General features: G+C 49.5%; 9 protein-coding genes and 1 non-coding gene across 10 annotated transcripts; 3 read left to right on the top strand and 7 right to left on the bottom strand.

Moving 5' to 3' along the window:
• Window positions 1-195: 195 nt before the first annotated feature.
• On the top strand, window positions 196-2,192 carry ASPBRDRAFT_45482 (tetratricopeptide repeat protein). Its single transcript, XM_067625418.1, has one exon. The coding sequence runs from the start codon at window positions 269-271 to the stop codon at window positions 1,988-1,990; it is 1,722 nt and encodes a 573-aa protein (XP_067477436.1). The 5' UTR covers window positions 196-268; the 3' UTR covers window positions 1,991-2,192.
• On the bottom strand, window positions 2,078-2,821 carry ASPBRDRAFT_652027 (uncharacterized protein). Its single transcript, XM_067628517.1, has one exon. The coding sequence runs from the start codon at window positions 2,612-2,614 to the stop codon at window positions 2,165-2,167; it is 450 nt and encodes a 149-aa protein (XP_067477435.1). The 5' UTR covers window positions 2,615-2,821; the 3' UTR covers window positions 2,078-2,164.
• An 803-nt stretch (window positions 2,822-3,624) lies between these two features.
• ASPBRDRAFT_t196 lies at window positions 3,625-3,708 on the bottom strand. The gene has a single exon. It is a non-coding gene; the product is annotated as a tRNA-His (tRNA).
• A 1,187-nt stretch (window positions 3,709-4,895) lies between these two features.
• On the top strand, window positions 4,896-5,291 carry ASPBRDRAFT_32059 (uncharacterized protein; the record flags this gene model as incomplete). Its single annotated transcript, XM_067622976.1, has 1 exon — window positions 4,896-5,291. One exon carries the CDS (start codon window positions 4,896-4,898, stop codon window positions 5,289-5,291), a length of 396 nt encoding a protein of 131 aa, XP_067477434.1.
• A 3,264-nt stretch (window positions 5,292-8,555) lies between these two features.
• ASPBRDRAFT_45481 (uncharacterized protein) lies at window positions 8,556-9,293 on the bottom strand. Its single transcript, XM_067625417.1, has one exon. The coding sequence runs from the start codon at window positions 9,279-9,281 to the stop codon at window positions 8,637-8,639; it is 645 nt and encodes a 214-aa protein (XP_067477433.1). The 5' UTR covers window positions 9,282-9,293; the 3' UTR covers window positions 8,556-8,636.
• Window positions 9,294-9,864: 571 nt separating this feature from the next.
• ASPBRDRAFT_45480 (cytochrome P450) lies at window positions 9,865-12,391 on the bottom strand. Its single transcript, XM_067625416.1, has 9 exons — window positions 11,979-12,391; window positions 11,785-11,914; window positions 11,475-11,698; window positions 11,250-11,395; window positions 10,970-11,191; window positions 10,831-10,907; window positions 10,597-10,753; window positions 10,448-10,487; window positions 9,865-10,363 (listed from the first exon to the last, which is right to left on the bottom strand). Exons 1-9 carry the CDS (start codon window positions 12,363-12,365, stop codon window positions 10,241-10,243), a joined length of 1,506 nt encoding a protein of 501 aa, XP_067477432.1. The 5' UTR covers window positions 12,366-12,391; the 3' UTR covers window positions 9,865-10,240.
• A 466-nt stretch (window positions 12,392-12,857) lies between these two features.
• fgaMT (4-dimethylallyltryptophan methyltransferase easF) lies at window positions 12,858-14,048 on the bottom strand (the record flags this gene model as incomplete). The annotated part of the gene is made up of 2 exons (XM_067622975.1): window positions 12,858-13,725; window positions 13,783-14,048. 2 exons carry the CDS (start codon window positions 14,046-14,048, stop codon window positions 12,858-12,860), a joined length of 1,134 nt encoding a protein of 377 aa, XP_067477431.1.
• A 481-nt stretch (window positions 14,049-14,529) lies between these two features.
• ASPBRDRAFT_156798 (uncharacterized protein) lies at window positions 14,530-16,469 on the bottom strand. Its single transcript, XM_067619410.1, has 3 exons — window positions 15,889-16,469; window positions 15,279-15,812; window positions 14,530-15,222 (listed from the first exon to the last, which is right to left on the bottom strand). The coding sequence occupies exons 1-3, from the start codon at window positions 16,123-16,125 to the stop codon at window positions 14,737-14,739; spliced, it is 1,257 nt and encodes a 418-aa protein (XP_067477430.1). The 5' UTR covers window positions 16,126-16,469; the 3' UTR covers window positions 14,530-14,736.
• A 224-nt stretch (window positions 16,470-16,693) lies between these two features.
• Window positions 16,694-18,795, top strand: ASPBRDRAFT_45476 (cytochrome P450). The gene is made up of 5 exons (XM_067625415.1): window positions 16,694-16,776; window positions 16,862-17,715; window positions 17,796-17,906; window positions 17,974-18,140; window positions 18,219-18,795. The coding sequence occupies exons 1-5, from the start codon at window positions 16,761-16,763 to the stop codon at window positions 18,391-18,393; spliced, it is 1,323 nt and encodes a 440-aa protein (XP_067477429.1). The 5' UTR covers window positions 16,694-16,760; the 3' UTR covers window positions 18,394-18,795.
• A 2,581-nt stretch (window positions 18,796-21,376) lies between these two features.
• On the bottom strand, window positions 21,377-23,318 carry ASPBRDRAFT_197877 (MFS transporter; the record flags this gene model as incomplete). Its single annotated transcript, XM_067621146.1, has 8 exons — window positions 21,377-21,418; window positions 21,474-21,744; window positions 21,802-21,997; window positions 22,046-22,087; window positions 22,142-22,473; window positions 22,526-22,545; window positions 22,602-22,868; window positions 22,932-23,318. 8 exons carry the CDS (start codon window positions 23,316-23,318, stop codon window positions 21,377-21,379), a joined length of 1,557 nt encoding a protein of 518 aa, XP_067477428.1.
• Between the last annotated feature and the right edge of the window lie 290 nt (window positions 23,319-23,608).

The raw sequence follows: 23,608 nt of genomic DNA, 5'->3' as shown, positions 1-23,608 counted from the left end.
GTGCAATATCAGAGCACGCATCATCTAGTTCTTGGGAAAGGATGGTGGGTTCGGCGTCTGAAGTTTCGGCGAATGAAACGGGTGTTAGTCAATCATCGGATCTGATTGCGCCACTCCTCGGCCTTTCGGGGACCCACCTGCCCCCTCCTTTGACAGACGCGGTGCTCTTCGTATTTCGATCTAAAACGGCCGATCCATCTGTCCACTTGTCCTACACTCTTCTTCTACTTTTCTAGCATGTTTCAATGATCCTGAAAGGCATCCCAACATGACGACAGAAACAGTTCAAGCCATTCCAGCAAGCGAGGAATACTACGACCTCGGCTCCTACGGGCACATTATCAGCACCACCAGCCCGGACACCCAAACCTGGTTCAACCGAGGTCTAACATGGTGCTACGCCTTCAACCACGTCGAAGGAGCCTACTGCTTCGAACAGGCCATTGCCAATGATCCGACATGTCCGATGGCGTACTGGGGACTTGCCTACGCTGTAGGTCCAAACTACAACAAGCCCTGGGAGAAGTTCGACAAGAGAGACCTGGACGCCTGCATCAAACGAGGCTACGAAGCCGCCCAAAAAGCCAAGGAACATGCGGGGAACGCAACGCCCCTCGAACAGGCTCTCATCGAAGCAATCCAGTCTCGTTTCGTGGCCAACACCCCACCCGACAGTTACCCAGCCATCAACAAGCGCTACGCCGCCGCCATGAAGCAAGTCTACGACGCATTCGGAGACGACATCGACGTAGCCACGCTCTACGCCGACGCACTAATGAACATGACTCCCTGGGCTCTATGGGACCTATTCACCGGAAAGCCAAACCCCAACGCGCCCACTGTGGAAGTAACAGCCGTTCTGGAGCGCGCACTCACCTACGAGAAAGCGAACCTCCACCCGGGCCTCCTTCATCTCTATATCCACTACATCGAGATGTCCCCCACCCCAGAACTAGGCATAAACGCCGCCAATAACCTCCGCGACCTAGTCCCGGACGCCGGCCATATCCACCACATGCCCACCCACCTGGACATCCTCATCGGCGACTGGCGGCGCTCCATCGCCTCGAATTACAACTCGACCCTCGCAGACGACAAATACTTCCGCAAGGCCGGCGCCGCGAACTTCTATACCTTCTACCGCATGCATGACTACCACTCGTTGATCTACGCAGCCATGTTCGCCGGGAAATCCCAAATGGCGCTCGACGCAGTCACCCGCATGGAAGCCACCGTGCCCGAGGAAGTCCTCCGGATCCAGTCCCCGCCTATGGCGGACTGGCTTGAGCAATTCCTGACCAGTCGGCTGCATGTCATGGTGCGGTTTGGCATGTGGGAGGAGCTGAAGCATAAAGAGCTCCCCACTGATCAGACGCTCTACTCGGGGACTACGGCTATGACGCACTACGCGCGAGGAGTCGCTTTCGCGGCCACCGGGGATGTGCCTGCGGCGAGGAAAGAGCAGGAACGGTTCCACCAAGCGTGGAAGCGCGTCCCGGAGACGCGTCTCGCGTATAATGGGAAAATGGTCGACGTGCTCCAGGTGGCGGCGGCCATGTTGGAAGGGGAGATTGAGTATCGGTGCGCGAATTACGATCAGGCATTTACTGCCCTGCGTCGTGCTATTGAGATCGAGGATAAATTGCCCTACAGTGAGCCGTGGTCGTGGATGCAGCCTTCGCGTCATGCCTACGCGGCGCTGCTGATGGAACAGGGCCGTTTGGAGGACGCGGCGCAGACGTACCGGGCGGATCTGGGGCTGGATAATACTCTGGTTCGGCAGTGCCGTCATCCGAATAATGTCTGGTCGCTGCAGGGGTACCATGAGTGTTTGGTGAGATTGGGGAAGCTGGATGAAGCGGCGATGATCGAGCAGTCGGTTAAATTGGCTCTTGCTGTGGCGGATATACCCATTAAGGCGTCGTGTTTCTGCAGGTTGGATACTTCGCAGGCGCCGCAGGTTCTGGAGGGGTGTTGCTCTAAGGAGTAATGTTGGGAGGTGGTTGCCATTTGGATGGTTTTTGATGGGATATCATGTATATAAATGCGCTCGAAATTAACATATCCAGACTGAGCAGTCTGAGTTTGTGAGATACCAGTTTTCCTTCATACCCCTGAAACAGTCCTTTTGACTTCAATCCAACCCACAAGCAATAGAAATTCCTTAGAAACCAGGACAATCAAACGCCACCCTATACCAAGTGCACAGATCATCGCCGTCCTTGCAGTCATCCCAAACACCTCCCGAAGGCATGCTATACCCATACAAGCCATCACTGTACGCGATCTCATATTTGAGATAGCAAGACGGATAGCCAAAAATGTTCTCAATGTCCAGAGTATACGGCAGCTGCGAAGTCATGGCGTCTCCCTCGGTGAAGTTCTCCATGTGGCCGATGATGTTGCATGCGTGATCGAAGATGTAGGCGGCGTTCTTTACTTGGTGGTAGCAATCGATCCCAGGATAGATTTGGTATACGCCGAATTGGCAGCTGCCTGCACCTTGGGGTTCGCAGAGTTTGGCTCCGCTGGGGAAGTCGTCGCTGTCGGAGGCGAGGGTGAGGGTGGGTATGAGGGAGAGAAGTATGGTTGGGATGAAATGGGTTGTCTTCATTGTGGTTGTATCTGCCTATCCTGGGTTGTGGTTTGAGTGTTTGGTCAGGCGATGAAAGTAAGCTGAATGCTGGGGGGTATGATGGTTCAATGCATGTAGGGAGATGTAATGTAGAACAACACAACACGTGTGCCCCTGCCGTATCTTATAGACTTCTCTTCCCGCTTACTGGCGCGGCTGATCGTGTGTGCTGATGCAGGATCAGGCACCGCCCCGGATGGGATGGGGATCGGCAGGGCCAGCCAGGAACTGGGGCCAAACGGGCCAGAGAAAGGGGCCAAAGGTGCGGAGGGAGCGGGTCTGCCTTGTACCTTGCAGGTATAGATTTTGCGACACGCTGAAAGCCTGAACATGTCTTCGATGCAGGGTGTTGTGAGCTTATTGTAGTCTAGGGGTGATGTGCCGAACGGGACTCCACGATCTCTGACGAGCAACGCCCAGTAGTTGTGTAGAGGTCGTTACCCTCGGTATGATGGAATGGAGCCCGGGTCAAATGGAATTACTGGTAGGCCAATAAGATGAATACTCAACTAATATCATGAATACCAGTATGCTGGAGTAGAAGCAGTCTAAAAGAAGAATTGAGGTAGCAGCCATTCGGTTGACAAGACGAACCAATTTAGGAGAATTGGCCCCCATACGGGGCTGTATTCTGTCGGACATGGCCGACGGTCAGAGCGCGGATGTACGGATAGTAGAAAACAAAGCGTTGGTCTGTCATTATTTGTGTCTGTCTAGGAACGACGCCTGGCACTTTTGTGGGTGACAAGTTACATTGTTGACATCGTGCTTGGGAGGGGACAGCTTCCTGGAGGAGGACAATGGGAAGGCGCTAATGCCACGGAAAGATTCCCGCTTAGTTTGTTGGGTCTGGTCGGGCAATAAATGAGCTGCGGGTTATGTTTCTCGCGGGGTGTAATGCAAAAGATTGAAGAGAATTGGATAAGGAAACACACATGCAACCGGCATAAAAAAGGCAAAAAGTCAAATCAAGCACACACGCCATTTATTGGCGCTGCTGGGAATCGAACCCAGGTCGAAACGGCGCTGCGGAGAACCACAACGTTTCATGATGACCACTACACTACAGCACCTTGATTTGTGAAAGGCGGCCGCCAAAAATGAATTATGTGTCACAGCAAGCCTTCAACAATAAACTTCGATTCAAACTGCACACATTTGAAGGTCGGGGGGATTTGGATGCAGGAATCATGCTATCAATCCAGGAATAGCCTAATAATCGCACCTGAGGCTTATACTCAGTTTCCAGCTTTTTTTTTTTTCTTCCCGACGTTCAACCTATGACACTCTTTGGTGACATTGGGCCGCCACACTACATAATATATACTAACAGTTACCCGGGACGGCTTAGTGAACGCCATATACCACCCATAAATGTAGAAGGGGACTCATCATACCAGCCTGGCGTAAGCGCATCTAAACAAGAGAAAAACCCGAAGAAGAGAAGCTGCACCACAAGTCCGATGGCGGGGATTCTCTGACCGAAGTTCCGCATGCTGCTGATTGTTTGCATGCCCCCTTTTGCGAGCTGCGGGAGAAACACCGAATGGTCCCCAGTCACGAAGAATTTTATCACTTTGCTAGGTGCCACTATAGGTACGTGTAGCTTCCCCGTGTAGAAAACGATGCGAATGTAGACCATGTGAATCGTAACTGCGTAGACCGAAGGTGGGAGGATGATGAACATGGACTGGTAGGCGTACTATCGTGCTTGCGAGCTGAGATTAATCGGAAAACGTAGTCGAGTGTCATCACTAGGCAAGGAAAGATACCAATTAGTTCCTGAGTTTGTGCGTGCTGGAGAGGAGAAAACTGTGCTAGAAGCACCGATGAGAAAGGTCGTGAAAAACCATGTCTTCAACCCGATCATTTCGCCGAAGGTGAGCAATCGCACACTTCGAACAAGTACATTGCCAAAATTGCCCCTGCGCTAGCCTAATCTTAGAAATAGCAGCCAGTAGACCCCATCTTGTAGCGAGGGGAGTATTGAAGAGAGCGGGGTGTGAACAAAGAAGAATTCGAATAATTCGAGCCAAAATGCGGGCCACAGATGCAGAAGTACAGCAAGGTATAAAGAGCGTCGTTGTATGTGCTGCGCTTGATGAGCCACGACTGGAGAGGTTGTAAATACGCAGATAAAGAAGGAAGGAAGAGAAAGAATGGTTACGAGAGTGCAAAAGACGCCACACCAAGGTATTTACTTTCCTAACTTATTGGACGGAGCTGGCTCTGCCCAGAGCTGACCTGCAGAAATCGTGCGATGAAAGCAGGCCGACATAAACATCCTGACTACCAAGAAACGCCCCTCTTTCTCTTCCTCGCAGTATCATCTGAAAGCACCAGAAAACCCCCAAAATGTCCGTCCGGGTCTTCATCTACGCCTACCGCAAACCCGATCGACCCTCAAACCTTCGAGGACCGCTATGAAGCCCACATCCACCTGGTCGATCGTCTCTCCGGCAACAACTTTCCCCCATCTTTCAAGCGCACGTACTTAGTGCACACTACTGTTGAAAATCTAGCATCGCAACAGCAACAACTCGAGGACCCAGTTCGTCGTTCAATTTGCCATTGGACGTCTTTCTGGATAAGGAGGGCGCTACCGCCACGCCGGCCAGGCTGCCTGTATGCTAATGTACAACTGAACTGGATTTGAGATGATCGGATACGGTGCCAGAAGCGACTCGCACAACGATCCCGGCAGTTTGATGCCGTGCCACCTCCAAGCTGTGTTTATCCTCAAAACAATCGCCTTTTGGACTGGAAAGCAATATGCGTAGAAGACAGGGATTTCAACGAGGAGGCAAGTAACATAGAAAAGGAGGCTAGTAACTCATGAGATGACAGGCCATGACTTGGCATACGGAGAATATGAATTGAATCGAGTGAACTGAAAATGTCTTTGTCCAACAACACTTCCTGCTTCCTGCTTCCCGCTTTTACTGATGTTGGGATAAGCTGTTCTCGGATTCTTCGACTCCCATTGTGACATCAGGGTCACTTGATATGTCAGTCAGGTTATCGTGCTTCGAGTAGTGTGGCATCGAGACAACACACCTGGTAACAGTCACGACTGATAGCATGCTCTCAAATTGAACAATGCTTAGGTTCGCTTGGTTGAGCACAGGTAATGTCGTCTGTCGGGCAGGAGTGGATTGATCATCTAAGGGGCCACATGTGGGCCTGAATCAGCCTTTCTGTGAGAACATAAGATAACGATCATGGGCCACTCACACAGGTGTAGACACAACAGGCTGTCTAATGGTATTCGATAGAACTACCTTATCATCAGTTGCCATTTCCCACGAAAGAATCATAGAACTTACCTATTGGATGACACCACTGTAGAAACAGGACCATTCAGCTGGAGGGCGACTCTTCAATATAGTGTCCCACCGACCTAGAACAGTGAGCCTCCATTATCCTCTTGTCCCTGTCTGAAGCAGAAAGATGATCCTTTGCCGCCTGTTTTGGTGGCTCGCCAGTCGATCGAGTGCTCCTTGGGCGTCACTAGTGGGCTGGCCTCAAGGTCTTAGGAGTTAGAGCAAAGACTAAAGAGAGCCCACGAAATTTCTTCGCCGTTCATTTCGCCTCCACCGGTTCACGGTTTGGTCGGGTGCTCAGGTGGAGGCTCACCCTTCTGGGTCGATGGAACACCATATCGAAGAATAGAGCAGAGAGAGCTCACAAAGATCCTGCGCCGTTGATTCTGCCTCCGACGGCTCACGGGTCGGTCAGGTGCTCAGATGGAGGCTCACCCTTCTAGGTCGCTGGGATACGATATCCATATCGAAGGATAGGCCTCCCAAAGGGACAGTGTTTTCATTGCCCCGTCTAAAGAGCAGGACAATTTTCTACCGTCTATTCCAACAGCTCACAAGCCGATCGACTGCTCTCTGGGTGTCACTGAGGTCCGTCCTTCTAGGTGGGTGGGCCTCAAGGTCTTAGAGCAAAGCTCTTAGAACCTACGACAATTCTTTGGCGCCTGTTTCAGCAGCTGACAAGTCGGTCGAGCACCCTCTGAGTATTACTGAGACTCACCTTTCGATACAGTATCCCACTGATCTGGATGGGTGGGCCTTCATAAGGGACGGCTCTTAGAGCAGGTCGTGTACTTGTCGGAAGCAAAAGCGTCAGCAGGAAAACTTCATATTGCTTCAACATTGGAAAATGGTGCTTGAGAAATAGAAGGCGTCCAGTTAGAAGCAAGGTGGAGAAACGTGGATGTGTGAAAGTTGTAAAAGAAGGGGATGCGTAAAGGTTGTAGAAGATGAGATACGGCTGTAAGAAGAAAGGAAAGGAAGGCTTACTACCGGTTGCTCGTTCTAACCACACTTCTGCTGGCTTGCTTGGGCTCCGTAAGGAGAACGATCACACAGCCACTTCCCGGTTCCTGCTTGTCTGTTCCTCGTGATGCTCGTGTCCTCCCCTGGTGATTCAAACGCAGCGTGTTTGGGTCCTCTACCAGCGTATACCCGGATCTTCGGCCGTGTCAAGCATCATTGAAAACGATCAAAACTTTTAGGTCCCCGATAGAACTCGATTGGATGACACCACTGCAGGAGGCCCTATATTAAACTGCCTCAGCAACAGACGACCTGAAGTTGAGTATTCAGTACGGTGCAATGTTGATGACATAGGTTGCAGAGTACTTACAACATTCGTTGTCTCAGCTCTGACACGTTCGCGGTTCTGAATCTTTGGCTTCCGACCGAGTGCCACAGAGACACACCCTTCTAGGTCTGTGAAACCCCTAAACAAGGGTGGGCCTCCAGCTCTTAGAGCAGAGCTCTTAGAACGAAAGTTTGGGTCTTCGTGCCCCTGTCTGAAGCAAAAAGATGATTCTTTGCCGTCTATCTCGGTCTCCGGCGACTGACCGGCCGATATGGCGCCAAAGAGGCCCGCCCACCCTTCTAGGTCCGTGGGATACCATATGGAAGGGTGGGCCTTCATAAGGGACAGTATCTTCGTGTCCTGGTCGGAAGTCAAAAGCGTTAGTGGGATCGTGCGTTACGCAGAAAGCAAGCAAAAAGTACCTGAGCAAAAGTCGTCCTGTTAGAAGCAGGCGAGAGAAAGGGAAGCGACAAGTGATGGGTGTGAGAAACGAGATTGGATGATAGGAAGTAAATAATATGTTTACTTGACTTGCTTGTGAGTAGATGTAGCGTGAAGCTCAATCTGATTGTCAAAGTAGAAAAGGTGCAGATTCGAAGATTCGATCCTCGATAAAGATACCAGTAAATGGATGCAAAGGGTGATGAGGGAGTCATTGGGAAGGTGCCCCTGCCGCCTATGAAGGAAGGTGAGAGATACGATGACCAGAACACGCAGCCATAATTACCGGTACAGCTTGACGCGTCGATTGTTGTCATGGTTTTTTTTTGTACGTGACCGCTGTGGAGACCGAAGAAGCAGGTGAAAAAGTATTCAGCTGTTTACTTTCAGCAAGTAGCCAATACAACTGAACTGCCATCATCTTCAGTCGCACCCAGCATATGCGTGGGCGTATGAAGCGTCGACGATCTTAACCCTGTCTAACCGGGTGTATTTCTATCGATTTCAACGGTGATAATGTTTCTGTTGCATCTGTCGCTGTCAGGCACAATGAATATTCCGATGATGGTCGGTGTTTTCTTTTCGGAAGTGAGAATGTTATTCTGCTACCAGAGCAGATTGGTTCTCGGATCTTGTCTGTGCCGGACGCATCAGGAGTTCGAAACGTACCAGCTATGGGGTATTCCATGTCGAGTTTGACGTCTTGGTGAATACCTTCCATGGGATTTGGACGCTGACAATCGCAGTTGACGATCATATCTACAAGCAACCAGCGAATGGGACATGAATCCACCATCCTTTGGCGGTCACTGGTTTGTGAACAGAGAACTGGGCATGCTGCTGGAGGGGAGCCAAGATAATTCAGCAATTAAGCATTCTATTCTTGACTGTATTTAGACACCGTTTGATACTAACTTCACATGTACATAGACTATTACTATTATCCTCACGGCCCACAATACACACCCTCGTCCGTCTCATCCATATCCTCCCACGAGTTCCTCATCTCCTCGCCATCGCCCATCATCTTCCAGAGATCCCACAGTGCCCGAGGCGAACACTTCATCCATCCCGGGAAAGCATCATACTGGTCCACTGTCGGCCACGCCTCGAGCACCTTCACAAACCGCGTCGTTTCGTGGACGTGGCTGGGCCCCTCCGCCTCCAGACCCTCTACCGATGCATTCAGTAGCGTGAGCAGGGACTCCTCATCGATGACAATGCACATTCGATCCGAGTTGAAGAGGCCGCGACGGTTCTGTCCTTCCACAAAGGCCTCGAAGTGATCCCGGACTGTCTCCATCGAAGCCCCCGCGAACCGCGCTGCGTCTTCAATGACGGTGGACTGGTATTTGTCCCGGATACCCTGGTAGATGGCGGGATCTACTCCGGGAGAATTTTCGCTATAGGAGGCGCACTCAGACAAGAGCGATTTCTTGATGCAGGTGTCGAGGTAGCGGAGGATGGCGGGGAATGCGGCGTCTGCCTGCGCGGAGAATGTGGTGCGGTAGATTGTGTATCCCCAGCGCTGCTCGATCTGGAGTCTGTTGTGCAACTCCGCAGTGGATCCGGGTAGCGGTGCGAATGTCATCTTGGATATAAGGCGGGAAGGGAAAAGGTAAGGGGAAAGGGAAGAAGGTGAGACAAGACGGGAGGATAAATAATGTTAATGGGTGTCTTAGCTAAGATAGTCATCCGGAAGACTTGGCGGACACTACTTAGTTCCTTTGTGTGGTAGAACATCGTGCTATGGAGCATTCACATACTTGATCCTACGGGGTCTACACTCGACTGCCGACCCACCAGATGCATAGATCAAATTTAGAATTTGCTTAGAAGCCCCTTTTATCAACGCGAAAATACCCTTTCTCTCGATATAGATTAGCCACTCTAGGTCAGGTGAAGGTTAAGATATAACGGTCAGGTTAAGCCGCTCTATATATAGCGTAGCAGTCATAATCTACTATATTATACTCTTCTTGATCTTTATCAGTAATACAGGGTATAGCTTTAACCGGGGCAATAGTTACTCTATTATAGTATATTATTAAGATATAAGCGGATCTATTTGATATCAGGGTGCTGAGAGGTTGCGATCTGGGGATTTTATATAGTAAAATTGGTTTATTTCTAAGTCTAGTAGCGTCGCAGTCAAAATAATAATATTTTCAAGAAGATTATATTCGATTTGCTGCTATTGATAGTACTTATTAGGAGTATCTTCCTATCCAATAAAACTGCCTCGGAATAACCATTGATATCGGTATGAATTCGAGCCCATCCAACGAACGAGCCTCCTGTGGCACACGGGCGAGGGAAGGACGTAGCAAGATATTAGCCTCAGCATGCGATGATCTCATGAATTTCATCGAGTAGTAGACCGCGAATCCCCAGTGAATCGCACACCTGAATCTTTCTACTCGTAATTGAAGTGAAGATGACTCTAGGGGAAGTCACTCCAGCTCCTGGAACAACATATAATTCTAGTCTATCTTCGTTTTCCATCGCTCGGCCCCTCGACGCTCAGTCATCCTGGGGGGCAACACCAAATTACACATTTTTATGCCTCGAAGTCAGAAGAACCGGCATATCATGCACCACAAAGGTCAGAATATTATCCGTGACACACGGGCGCAAAGGGTTCGCCAAATCGATATGGAAATGGCGGAAAAGCTAAGCGATTGTAGTATTAGCCCACTACGTATACCTATAATTCCCTCGTTCCCCCTTTCTGCTCGAAGGGCTTCATTTACTCACCTCGAAGAGCACCTTTTGGATCTCACACAGTGCAATATGTCTGATGGAGGCGTTAGAAAAGGTTTATCGACCGGTTAGTTCCACAAAAGATCTGCCTCTGCATGGTGATCGGGGGTGGGTGGGCAAATCATCGAGGAGAGAAAACTCACTTCCCGAGGCACGTGGTCAATCCGGCACTGAAGCATAGATTCGCCTTGTCGTACGCGTTAACGGTTTCCGCGTCGGTCAGCCACCGTTCAGGGCGGAAGAGGTCGACATCGTCTCCAAAGACCGACTTATTTCTTCCGAGTGCCCACATACTGAAGCCTAGGGACCCGGTTAGTAGCTGATCGGGTTTTAATGCCCGAAGCATCTGGCGAAAATCAAAAATTTTGCACACCCACCCACTTCAGTACCTCCAGGCAGAGAATGTCCACATATAGTCGCTCCCTGTGGAGGGACAAGGCGAGGAAATGGTGTGCTAGAGGAATCCCTCTGGTCAGTATCAAGAACGATGGGCAGGGTGCTGTGTCAAAAACATACCCAATCGGTGGATGGATGCGAAAGATTTCTTTGACGATGGCCCCGAGATATGGAAGTGCTTTAGTCTCACGGTAGGAGATGACCGGAGTCGAGACGGCCGCATTGGCCAGCTTCTCCGTGCTTTCAATCTCATCCATCAATTTTCGATAGACCCGCGGGGTGCCGACGATATAGACAACTGCGACGCGGAGAATAGTGGCGACAGATTCCGGGCCCGCAATGCTAGGGAACAAGTCACTCTTCATGTTGGTCAATAGCAGTGAAGGGGCAGGTGAAATACACTGGAGTGAACGCCTCCACTTCCAATTCACGCTGTGGAATCCCCTGGCCCTTCTCATCGCGATACTGAAGGAACCGATGCAGCAGATCTTTGACCCCAGAAGGGTTTCCTTCCCGGACTCTTCGCCGCACCTCGTTGATTGCCATCTAACAAGCCCGCAGCAAATTATTTAGTGCTGCTGTAAACAGAGACGCGCTCAACAAACTGGAGACAAATCATACATACCCCTCTGATCATGCCAGGACCCCAATCATCCGTGGGCTTGGTACCGAGAAGCGGGTTGGCCCAAGGATGGTTGATGAATTTTTGGAGCTCCGGAAAAGTCGTCATGATTCGGGTCACATTGAAGAGCTCTGTAAGAGAGCCGATAATTGAATTGACATCTTTCCCCTGTTGAATGAATCCGACGCGGTTGCTGAAAGCAAGATCCATGATTGCGTCAAAAGCAACTGGAATGCCCGACAGTCCCGGTTGGAGGTCAGCAACACAAAAACTAGGTAAATAAATGATGGATTGGACTCATTGGACTGCTTACAAAAATGAATGTAATCCGACAAATCGCACACTTTCCCGGTCGAGGCGAAGCGGGTCTCCAATGCGAGAATAAACTCTTGAATCGATTTGTCCAGGAACGGTTCCAGCTCATGCATTGCATCGGGATTATACTGACATCCACAGGTTTAGGGTTAGACACGATTCCGAATTGCAGGCCAGCATGAGGAGACAAACCGCCTGTGCAATTCTTCTGCGTTGGGCGTTATGTTGATGCATAGTTCGGGCAGTCCCAACACTCTGGAAACCAATCTGAGGGTCTAAGGTGATAAACCAGTCGGATCGATTCCATTTGTGGACTTCATGGATATAGGCCGGATCATTGACCACCACGTAGTTTGGGGCTGCACGATAGATGGGGCCATATCTTTCGTGCGCCTGGATATCCCTCCAATGAAGCTCCCGGCTGTACACTTGGCGTAGAAGCCAAAGTCTCGAGACTGAGGCCCAAAACGGTCCAGGGACTCCTCGCAAAGGGTCATTCCGCCGGTAATGGAACAGGAGCACCAAGGCCGCCAGCACCGGACCGGCTACCACGGAGAAAGAGAAGAATAATGTCCACATTGTCAGTCAAACGGCCAGAAGGTGGTAGCGGGCTGGATCAATTACTCCTTTTTGTACTTTTCGCCTATTAAAAGGCCACAAAAGGGGGGAGGGGAGGGGGAAGGTTGCCTCCCGAGACTCTCCTCGTCATGCAGCGATGCAAGGGGGATCAGAATTTCTGACGCATGTCTCATGCTTTCTTCATTGAAGCGCATAGGTCCTGTGCATCACCACCAACATGGCTTCCCCGTGGCCCGAACTGTGTAGGCTGGGAAGCAAGAGTCTATAAGTCGGTAAGCTTAGTTATTTTGATGTCAGGGATCCATATTAATCCCATTAACGACAACTCCGAGTATGCTCAATTGATCCGCGTATACTGATACGTGGCATTTTTGTGAGTCAATCCTAGAAACAATCCATATATTCTAATAACTAATAACTAAATTTCTCGCGACAGTGACGCAAACTGTCCCAGTAAAGTGGCGTACTGGCGAACAGTCGATTGTGCCTACGTCAACTTTCTAACCATACAAAGAGCTCGAATTTACGCCTTCTGTGCAAGCTTGAGCTGATAAAAGGCTTTACAACCAACGCATCAACAAAGATCAGTTCATGCCACATATCTGATGGAGGGAAAGGGGAGGTCTTACCCAGGTCACAGGTCGGATCAGCCCAAACTTGGACTGGGAGGACTCCGGCCTTGTCGAAGAGTTCCTCGCGCTCGGAAGAGTTATACTTGTGACTGTATGCGAACCGGATCTTTTCGCCTTTCCTCACGGTGATGTGGTCCAATGGGGCGCCCAGCTGGATATCACGGTCCCGAGGGGTGTAGGAGGCTTCGTGCCGCCCCATCACCGGATTATATTCACTGAGATAGTACCAATCCTCGGATTGAAAGACCTCCGTCACATGGCCTTTGGCATCGCTGTTGGCATCTTGAATAATGGTGCTAGCATATTGTAGACCCGCCAGAGCAAAGGGGACCACCCCATCCGAAGTGTACGCTCGCAGAACCTTGGTTGGAAGCTTACAGGAGTCAATACTGACCAGGACCGAACTCTGATCATCAGTCGTACAGGTGGCCTCCGCCATGCTGCGGAGGAAGTTGGCCGCATTATCGCGCGAGAAGTTGCCGATGGTTGAGCCGAGAAAGAGGGCGCAGTGCGGCCGACCAGTTTCTTTGGCATCTTTCTTGATCCAGGCCAGTCCATCCTCGAATGTGCCGTGGAGAGCAGCACATTGGACGTGCTGCCAGCGCTCCGTCGGCAGCGTGCGCAGCGTCGACTCCAACTCCGCACGGCTCAGATCGAGTGCATAGTAGGTCACGTTCTTCTTCTGTTCTTCTAAAGCATCCAAAAGAATATTGAGCTTGTCCAAACTCCTGCGCGAAAGTTAACCACAATGATGGCAAACGGCAAAGTAAAATGAGCTTTCTTACCCACTCCCCAAGTCCACAATGGCGCTATTGTCGGCAATTGAGTCGGCCATCTTATGGGCCTGCTCGCGAAGGATATGAAGCTCCTCATGACGGGGATAATATTCGGGTGCATGGGAGTGACGGTCCCAATGTTGCAATCCCTCCGTGCCGTATAAGATGAGGATCGGGAGGGTGCGTGGGTCTTTCTGGATTCCATCCATCACTGCCTGATAGATAGAGTCTTCCACCTTGACGGCGCGAATGTCAATGATGGTAGGCTGATACATGATGGGTGAAGCTGGGACACGATCAATCAGTAATTCAGGAAATAGGTTGAGGGGAAGAGTTCTTGATTTGGGCAGTAGAGCCGCCGCTATCCTTGAGGAGGGATATAAAGGCCATCTCGGCCTTCGCAGACCGCATCAATGAAGATCCGGTTGTCCCTAAAATGCAAGCAAGCATTGCCCCCCAGGCCCCCTTCTGAGACATACCTTTGTCACAAACCCCAGAAGCACGCGTTCATGCAAGGCGTTGTGCAGGCTGCGAGGCGCTGCGAGTCAGGTCTGGAATACTTCCAAGTTGTCATGTCATATGAGCGGTGTGTCATCCGGGCCTAGACCACTCGTTCCAGCAACCAGAGGAGGTGGGCTTACAACCCTTGATAAGAAGGCGTTTTGTGGCTTTTGAGGGGTTTGTTCCCAGACGCGTCATATTCCCTCGAGCATCTGTGCTATCATTCTTTTGAGGGTTCCGGGCCGTCTCTTCCCTATCGTTCTTGTACATTGCTTCACCTACTGACATGTCTGGCACCAGGGAGAGAGGATATGTGGAGAAACATGGGGTCGAGGAATGCTCGTTTTGGGTTGCTACCGAACGATCGTCTAGTGCTCAAGCCGCAGAGTGTTTGATTACTTGGACTAAGTGATTAATGAATGGAATGTAACATCGAGGCATGACCCCCTTTCTACGACCGTCTTAGTGTTTCCAAACTAAAATGCTCAAAGCACTACCCACAGGGCAATGGCTGCTCTCGAACTGCAGCTCCGGCGCCACCGCCGCCACCAAGGACTGAAATTCCTCCAATGACCGCTCCTTGCCTGCGAGAAGGGCATACATGGCAATATCGAGCGTCCGAATATACTTGTCCATTAACCAGGGCAGGGTGTCTTTCTTTGGAAGCACCATGTCCATGATGATCAAACGCGATCCCCTGGGTAAGCCCGCCACTGCGGCAGACAAGATCCGCTTACAGTCTTCGTCGGACCAGTCATGCAAGATGAAGCGGTACAAGTAAGCATCGGCGGTGACGGTCTGGGGCTCGAAGAAATCGTGCGCCATGAAACTTACATTCGCGGTCGGGGAGGTCTCGCTAATGGCGGTTTCGAGGTCCTGGACAATGCATTGCAGATGGGGGTACCGAGCCGTGAGAGCGAGACAGGTATGTCCGATCGAGCCGCCAACCTATCCATGATATCAGAGATCGTATTGGTTCAGATAGAGGAAAGTTAGTCACTTACATCGACAAGCGAATTGATACAATTCCAGTCAAATCCATTCACTACGTGGTCGACCGACTCCATAGGGGAGGCGCAGCTGGCCGCCATGAGGTCATGGAACTGGCGGTCCAGCGTCGGGTTTTGCGCGTGGATGTCCCACAGTGTCTTCAAGCGACCTTTGTCCACTTTGTCCTCGAGTTCTCGATATGCCAGACCCACTGCGCAGGCGGCGGGATCGTCGCCCTTGGGGTTCAGTTGGAGTGACTCGTACATCTTCGGGCCGACTCTGGAATACATCTCCAGCGTCCAGCTCGCGCCCCCAGCGGATTGCTGGTCTCGGACAAAGATTGAGGACATGGAATTATGTCTCACGTTACCATTGGGATCGACCGAAAGAAAGCCACATGTCGACGCCAGAGCAATCATCCGTGAAAGTAACTGCACGGATACGTTCGCCTCGGACGCCAACTCGCCATACGACTTGGATGTCCCCAAAGGGATCATCGAGGGAATTTGGAGCTTAATCAGGGCCTCAATGGTCCCCACTTCCAGGCCCTAAGTATTCCGGGCTTTAGTCTGGGGGCACATGAATGAATTCCTTCAAACAATTCATTCGTCAAGGAGGGCTTACTGTGGCTGCATAGGTTTGTAGATGCCCCAATGGTCCGCGGGCCAGGCGGAGAATCTTCTCGGCCGCCTCAATCACCGTTGCCTTTGCATGGCATCCATCTGGACTTAAAAGAGGTAATTCGAGCGGCCCATCTTCGTCTTCGAAGGTATACCTGCCAAGATTGACCTTCTCGAGCTCTTGCGCCAGCACATCGATGTTCGCCTGAAGAGTCCTCGCCAGAGCTGGTAAGGAGGACATGATGGAACTTGGGTGGGTATTGCTAACTGGAGAGATCGCTTGTATGTGCGGTAGGGCAGAATGATTTAAACCATTTAGCACACGCTCAGACCACGAGACGGCGATCCAGGCCCAGACTTCCTGAGACGATGATTCCAGTAGTATCAATTAGGACGAAGTTCAAGGAGTGGGTGGGGCGTGCAAGGGTGCATGCAAGGGCGCACGCATGCATTCATTCATTTATTCATTCCATCTGCTCCCCTTTCCATATCACAAAACTCGATCGTTATTTGTAGGTAACAATGCTCATATGACCTTCCCAGTGACCTTCCCAGTGGGAAAAAAAAAAAAAAAAAAAAAAAAAAAAAAAAAAAAAAAAAAAACTTCTTCCAGACAGCAGACATCAATCACCAAGGGTACTCTTTCACTCGTTCAGCACTATCATCCACCCAAGGATGGCGCTTCTCCTGAACGGAGGCCTTTTGTTGGCCATTCTTGTAGTACTGATATTGTATCTGGCCGGACTCGCGGTGTACCGACTTGTCTTCCATCCACTAGCCCGATTCCCTGGACCGAAACTCGCTGCCCTGAGCAGTTGGTACGAGTGTTACTATGACCTGGTCAAGGGGGGGAAGTTTCTCTGGGAAATCGAGCGGATGCATGCGGTCTATGGTTCGGAATAACCCTATTCAAACCCTCACGTAAGCGTCAATGATGAAGGGGAATTGGGAGAAATTGACCTCGGTTAGCTCATCAGGTCCCATTGTCCGTATCACGCCGCGCGAGATCCACATCAATGACCCTCAATACTATGACGAGATTTATGCCCCGTCCTGGAAGCGTCGCGACAAGGATGAAGAGTATGTGAAGCTCGACGCAGCCCCGGGGTCGGTCTTCTCGACGACCCAGCATGAACTACATCACCGTCGAGCATCAGCCCTGCTCCCCTTTCTTTCCAAGAAATCCATCCGCGGGATCGAACCTCTAATCCGAGAAAAAATCGATCGGCTCTGCGCGTATCTTGAAAGCTGCATCGAGCGCAAGAAGGTCGTGAACGTCCCCAGTGCAGCCATGGGCTTGACCGTGGAGATCATCTCAGAGTACGCCTACGGTGAGAGTTACACCTGTCTCGACGATGATGTTCTGGGAACGGAATGGAAGACCACGATCACGGCTGCCAACGAGGAAGCGGCTTTCCTGCGACATTTCCCCTGGGTGCATGACCTGGTCCAGCTCTTCCCCGCCGGCCTGGTCACCTTCCTGCGACCCAGCCTGGGGCTTTTGATGCGGTGGCAGAGACGGATCGACCAGCAGACCAAGTTGGTGTGCCAGCAATACCAGGCTGGGATCCTTCCTCCGAGGACCATCTTCGCCGCCATTCTGGAGAGTGACCTCCCCCCGCACGAGAAAGAGGCCTGGAGACTCAACAGTGAGGCCCAAAACCTGCTCCATGCTGGGAGTGAGACCTCCGCCAAGACGTTGGAACTGTGTCTCTTCCACCTCCTCAATGACAAGGCCAAGTTGCGGAGGCTGCGCGAGGAACTGAAGACCGTGATGCCGGAGCCGACCACCCCGGTCTCGTGGCAAGCCCTGGAATCACTTCCCTACATGGTACGTTCATCATATTCCCGAACAGATCTTGGTGCGTGTTCTCAGCAAAAACTGATACGATTACCATCTGGTTCCGTCAGTCCGGATGTGTGCAAGAGGGCATTCGCCTTCAGCTTGGCATCACGACTCGAAGCCCCAGAATCGCACCCCACGAGGACCTCCACTACCAAGACTGGACAATCCCAGCGGGCGTGAGTTCCATCGACCCTCCAACCTTTCGGGGGGAGGCCTTCGACACTGACCTCCTATCTTTCATAGACCCCGGTCAGCATGATCAGCTGGTTCGTTCATACCAACCCCCAGCTGTTTCCCGATGGCCTAGCCTTCCAACCAGAGCGCTGGCTTAAGGCTCGCGAAGCCGGCTTCCGTTTGGATAAACACATGACCTCCTTTATGCGAGGCGGGCGGCAATGCTCTGGAATTAAGTATGTTGGCCGATTCCCCTTCTGTTTCTCGTTCTTGGTGTGGGCACAATTGCTGACCCCGATCCCCCGCCCCCTCAGCCTTGCCTACTGCCAGGTAAACCTCAGCCTGGCGATCCTGATCCGCAGATTCGACATGGAACTCTTCGAAACCACTGCGAGAGATGTGAGTCCAGATTGGGACTGCTTCGTGGCGTATCCCCCACGGGATAGTCAGGGAACGAGGATCCGGGTGCTGAGTATGGTAAAGGAGTAAAAGACATTGAGATTTGAACATTATCTTGTCATTAGGACCTCAATGTTCTTCGCAGATCTTGTAATCATTCAATATTGATGAGCCCTTCGAAATCATTGTCGACGTGTGGTTTTTGGACATTGATAGACGGGTCAGAGTAGGTTGTGATATTGTCCTGCCAGAAAATAGCTGTCTGGGGGCCGCTCAACTGCGCATCAACTTGCTCAATATACATCTGAAAACCGGTGAGTCGAGCTACTCTCTCCTGATTAAGGATTTCTTTGAGAGTAGAATCCAGATAAGAATATATACCAATAATTGGAGGGAAATCGGAGCATATCTTCGTTGCAAGTGCAGCGAGCTGTTTCTAGCTAACACGAGGATTGTTGCTTATTTTGTCAGCCGACGAAATTAAAAAAAAAAAATAGACTATGAGTAAAGCTGTCTCATATCTGACGCTCAAAGAGCCTGGATCCAATGAGGAGGACCACAAATAAAAGCCTTAAAGCAATAAGCAACCACCATCTAGCCTGCTTATTCGCTTTCTTCAGCTTCTGCTTGAGTGCTAACTGTGACAGCCCGTCCAGTTCATCCCAATTTCACATAGATGTTTCTCAGGAATGACTCCAGGGCAAGAGAGTCTAATCGCTGTCCCCTGTAGTTGGAAGTTTGTTTCCCTCTTATCCTGTCAATTCCGAGCAGATATATGCCCTTAACAAGATGAAGATACTGGACGATTTGGGTTCAGCCGTAGACATACTTCTTGAGACATGCCAAGAACCTCTAATGGAACAAGAATGTTATTTTCAGCTCTAGGTTTCTTGACTCTAGGCAGTGCATGGCTCATATGATCAAGAAGTCCAGACTCTTGGCATCCCGGGAGAGAGAGTTTTTTGTAAGAATACCGTTGTTCGGACGTCAATCAAATCCTTCACAGACTGAATCTTCGAAATTTTTGCGTGGTCAGCGCCCATCGATTGTGCTAATAGAATACTAGGATACTAGAATTGAAGAATTTTAAGCAACGATGGCTCTTGCATGATTGATAAAAGGGGGTCCCTATTGTTATACCCGGAAGTGGTGAGAGAAAAAGGTAAGATGGCAAAAAGTGAATATATATATATATAAAAGTTTTAACCACGAAATCAAGTGTTAAATCTCATAAACCCCTTTTTTCTCCTTCTATTCTCGGATTCAATCAAAGATGGCATAATGTACTAGTTCGAGCCGGTCGTCAGTCGTGAGCCGCTGCGGGTCGCGAGAGAGGATCGTTGCGGTGATTATTTCGCTGCATAACTGCGAGCCTAAATAGGAGTCGCATCCACGAAGGTAAGCACCTTGATTCGTACCTCTCGATACACAAAAGTAAATTTATCCACTGTCTACCCTAGAAGCTTGATTCTATGTGCTCCAAAGGAAATAATATCCATCCATATTGGTAAACGAATTTTTGACTCTCTTCCTTGTATTCGTTACAACATCTCACCTCACAAATGGATTCGCTTGAAACATTCCCCAATGAGCTTTTGAGTATCATTATAGTCTACTTGACCACACAAGATTCCCTGAAAAGCCTCCCCTTTGTCAGTAGAAGGTTTAGGACTCTTTGTGTGCTGGTTTTGTTCCATAGATTTGCGCGTGGACTTCTCGATCGCCGGGTTTAACTGATTAGAGCAAATATCTAGGTCGAATATTGTTAAGTGTGTGAAAGTCATGACTTACTACGCTCCTGGGCTTATAGATCCTTGTAAACGAACCGGTTGATTATATGGAATTTGTTTAATTATTTTACAGGTACTGAATCTTGGGATTATTTTCGTTCCTGCGTATATCCACCAGCTGAATACGTTCGCGACCAGAAAGACTTGGCCTGGGGGTTTTCGCGGAAAGCAGGTGCCCTACGAAGACATATATACACTTACTTTTCCCACTTGGTACACGAACAGCGAGAAATTCTACAACTAGGTGTGGCGATAGACGATCTTGATGCTCAAGCTATTGTATCTTTCATCAGTAGCCAGAGATCTCTTTTTCTTTTTATGATATAACAGATCCTCTTTTTATTTTGTAATTTTTTGGTTATTTGATAATAAAACTATATATTTCACTGGCCTTTCAGAGCTTCTTAACCTTCCTCCGCCTCTCCTTGGAGAGGCCTGAGTTTTTATCATGTAACATGCTGATTTCTGATATAGGATTACTTTTGAAGTCGTTCACTGAGTATAACTATATTAAACAGGAAAAAAAAAAGATGCAATTCAGGCTAAATACCTTATTTGACTTTAAAAGTTTTCTTGCTTAGTTGCCTGGCTGACCTGCTTGGTTATTTAATTATTTATTTATTTGCTTACCCTGCTTATCCGGCTTACCTATGTTCTTGATAATATTACTTAAATGATGCACACTTATTCTTTGTCTTAGTGTTGCTCACCCATAAAGCAGTGACTGAGAAATGGCTTATATTTCACTCGGCCGCGTTCAATAGGTGGCTTAAAGTACAGCTAAGCGGACGGGAAGCCGCGTTTTCCACACCCTGTGGTCGTATGTACTTGTTTGCTATTGACTTAGGTTGATATAGCCTGTAGACATCAGCCAGTACTAGAATGCCGGTTCATCTTGAGGTAGCGATCCTGGAAAGCAAAGAGTACATATGGCCTTGCATTTGTGCGATTGTATCGATGTATCAACTTGCAACACATAAATCAACTGTCTAGAACACAAAACCCAGCATTTATATTACAACAGTATACGATTAAAGTAGATAGAACAACCAGAGAAATCGAAATGCAGAGATCATGTTACTGTCAAGCCGCTTGGCCGAGCCATGCCGCCATACGCAGGCTGCGGGCCGCGATCTATCCTGTACCACGCATTAGAGCATAGCAGAGCTATTTGACCAGGGGTTGTTTCAATATTGGCATTGCGATCGGGCCCACGGGCCAGGCCAAAACTCACTCTGCCCGCCCTGTAGCAGCCAGTAGAAGATTTCGTTCTCCTAGAATAACTAGTTGGCGTACTTGCTCCAGGAACGTAGACGCTTTCCATACTATCGATCAATTAGCTAATATCCCAAAATTTGAGGCGCTAAACAAGTGTCTTACCCGCTGCAATATAAAAGGTAAAGGGAGCATCGCAACAGATATAAAGCCTAACGTGCTCGACGACCATCCAATACCAAGCGACTTCAACATCCGTGGAGCAGCCAAAGGCAATGCACCGCCGAAAGAGCTCCGGAAGAAAGTATTTCCAGCGAATACACTTGCTATATATCTTGGATAGGACTCTCCAAGGTAATTGAGGATAGATTGGAATGTGAGATAAAAGCCAGGTGCGAAGAAAGCAGTTCCAATGATAGGAACGATCCAATGTACGCTATATACTTGGCATTAGTATTGGTTTACACACATAGAACGGCACTGATGCGCTCACCTCTCTCTCGACGTCCATGCGAATATGAAAAGGCAAATAGGTATGCAGATTGCTCCGATCTGACCGGGGACTAGGCGAGCTTCAGGCTCCACGATAGTATTCGGATCTGCGACACGTGGCTGGTAGGAAAAATATAACCATAGCACGTATACAAGGACGGACACGACGGCACCCACGAGAATACCGAAGAATGCGACTAGAAATCAAGTTAGGGTAATTAGGGAGGCTTTGAGGAGAAACTTACGGGCTTGTTGAATGGCAGTGAAATGGTAGATTCCATCGAATACTATAACAGTGAGTAAGTCGATGGCAAACACAACCATTGATCGAAGTAACTCACCGAATGGGAAAAATTCAAACCATAGGTACAGTATGCCGTAGATGAGCATCGTATGCATATTCACAAACAGGATCACCGGGTCCGTGCAAGAGAGTTTGAAGTCATCCACTGTTTGTCTAACGATGCGCGTAGCAAGGTTTGCCCCTGGTGTATCTAATTCCGCTTGGCTTTGATATGCAGGGTCATTCGTCTGGGAGCGTAGTCTCTGTGCGCGGCGCAAGAGGATGTTGGTGTTCAACGTCTCGGGCAATAAGAAGAATATGAACACCGTCGTGAGAGCTGTAACGCCTGAGAGAAGCCATAGAGTGGCGCTCCAGGTTTGCCAACGCTGTCTATATTGTTCATTAGCGTTGATATTTTCGGGTTGGAGGATATATGTCTCACATTACTAGAGTTCCAAGGATCTATGGTCAATAAATTAGCTCAGATGCACTAAGTAGCTCCAAGAAAAAGTGCATACCGGTCCCAAAATAGGCCCACAGACACCACTGACCGCGTACAGGGCAATTGCATACGGGCACTGGTTAGGCTTAAAGACCTCCATTAGTGTAGCACCCCCCACACTAATAGGCGCGCTCCCAACTAGGCCTCCAAAAAAGCGCAGAACTAGAATAGTTTGCAGATTCTTCGCGAGAGCAGTCCCGATATTGAACAGACAGAATGCAAGGGAGCCCATAACATATACCGGAGTACGTCCAATGGAGGGCAAGTTCGACAGAGGAGAAAGCTAAATACCATTCCAGATTAGCAGAGAAGCAGGACAATAACATATGATCGGTTAATGGCGTACAATTAGAGGCCCAATGCCATATGCTATAACGAACAGGGAGAGTCCTAACGTTCCCTCGGCAGTTGTCGCACCAAAGTCCTTCTCAATTAGAGGCATACTCGGCGTGAAAATTGCTGATGCCGCGTAGAAACTGAAGTTCAATAACATCACATCAATCATGACAACAGTCTTTGCCAGCATTGGCCAATTCCTGGGGATTTCGGGATCATCGGGCCCGCTAAAATCCACAAGAATAAAATCACAAGTATCCGAAGAAGTAGGCGATGGACTCTCGCTTGTTGTCACTTCGCTTTTCGATTTTGCGTGATCTGGTGCCGGAAAAAGTCTATCATTGGAGAGGTAATTGACAATTCGGCCAAATGTACTTTCTCGCAATAAGACATCCATACTGAGGACACGATACTTAGGTGGCAATCAATGTATACTATACTGCAAATCAAGGTGTGAACTATTTGCGAACAGTTAACTTGCAGGAATTTATGTAGATATATAAACACAAGCTCTGCATTCTCTATATAGGCCATTCGCTTGATCGTCCATAGACTTTGATAGAATAAGTCTGTTCGGAATTCCGTTCATTCCTCGGGGTTCCGAGGCTGGATCCGAACTTGGTTACATAATAATGTAATCGGACAACGAACCGGCGTGACAACGAGCCGCCGGCAACTTTCACTAAT

The sequence above is a fragment of the Aspergillus brasiliensis genome (assembly GCF_001889945.1).
Source record: "Aspergillus brasiliensis CBS 101740 unplaced genomic scaffold ASPBRscaffold_9, whole genome shotgun sequence".
Classification (NCBI taxonomy): domain Eukaryota; kingdom Fungi; phylum Ascomycota; class Eurotiomycetes; order Eurotiales; family Aspergillaceae; genus Aspergillus; species Aspergillus brasiliensis.
The sequence above is the reverse complement of the archived record's forward strand: the minus strand, read 5'-3'. Positions and strand labels throughout refer to the sequence as shown.

Excerpts from the sequence above, each read along its gene's own strand:
- ASPBRDRAFT_45482 (XM_067625418.1), top strand. The coding sequence starts at position 269 with ATGACGACAGAAACAGTTCAAGCCATTCCAGCAAGCGAGGAATACTAC.
- ASPBRDRAFT_652027 (XM_067628517.1), bottom strand. The coding sequence starts at position 2,614 with ATGAAGACAACCCATTTCATCCCAACCATACTTCTCTCCCTCATACCC.
- ASPBRDRAFT_45481 (XM_067625417.1), bottom strand. The coding sequence starts at position 9,281 with ATGACATTCGCACCGCTACCCGGATCCACTGCGGAGTTGCACAACAGA.
- ASPBRDRAFT_45480 (XM_067625416.1), bottom strand. The coding sequence starts at position 12,365 with ATGTGGACATTATTCTTCTCTTTCTCCGTGGTAGCCGGTCCGGTGCTG. Across the intron at positions 10,754-10,830 it reads GCCTGGAGGTACTGAAGTGG|GCTTCAGTATGTGGGCACTC; the intron begins GTGGGTGTGCAA and ends CCGGGTCCCTAG. Across the intron at positions 10,488-10,596 it reads TTGACCACGTGCCTCGGGAA|ACATATTGCACTGTGTGAGA; the intron begins GTGAGTTTTCTC and ends CGCCTCCATCAG.
- ASPBRDRAFT_156798 (XM_067619410.1), bottom strand. The coding sequence starts at position 16,125 with ATGTCCTCCTTACCAGCTCTGGCGAGGACTCTTCAGGCGAACATCGAT. Across the intron at positions 15,813-15,888 it reads TACAAACCTATGCAGCCACA|GGCCTGGAAGTGGGGACCAT; the intron begins GTAAGCCCTCCT and ends CGGAATACTTAG. Across the intron at positions 15,223-15,278 it reads GTATCAATTCGCTTGTCGAT|GTTGGCGGCTCGATCGGACA; the intron begins GTAAGTGACTAA and ends TATCATGGATAG.
- ASPBRDRAFT_45476 (XM_067625415.1), top strand. Across the intron at positions 17,716-17,795 it reads TGGAATCACTTCCCTACATG|TCCGGATGTGTGCAAGAGGG; the intron begins GTACGTTCATCA and ends TGGTTCCGTCAG. Across the intron at positions 17,907-17,973 it reads ACTGGACAATCCCAGCGGGC|ACCCCGGTCAGCATGATCAG; the intron begins GTGAGTTCCATC and ends TATCTTTCATAG.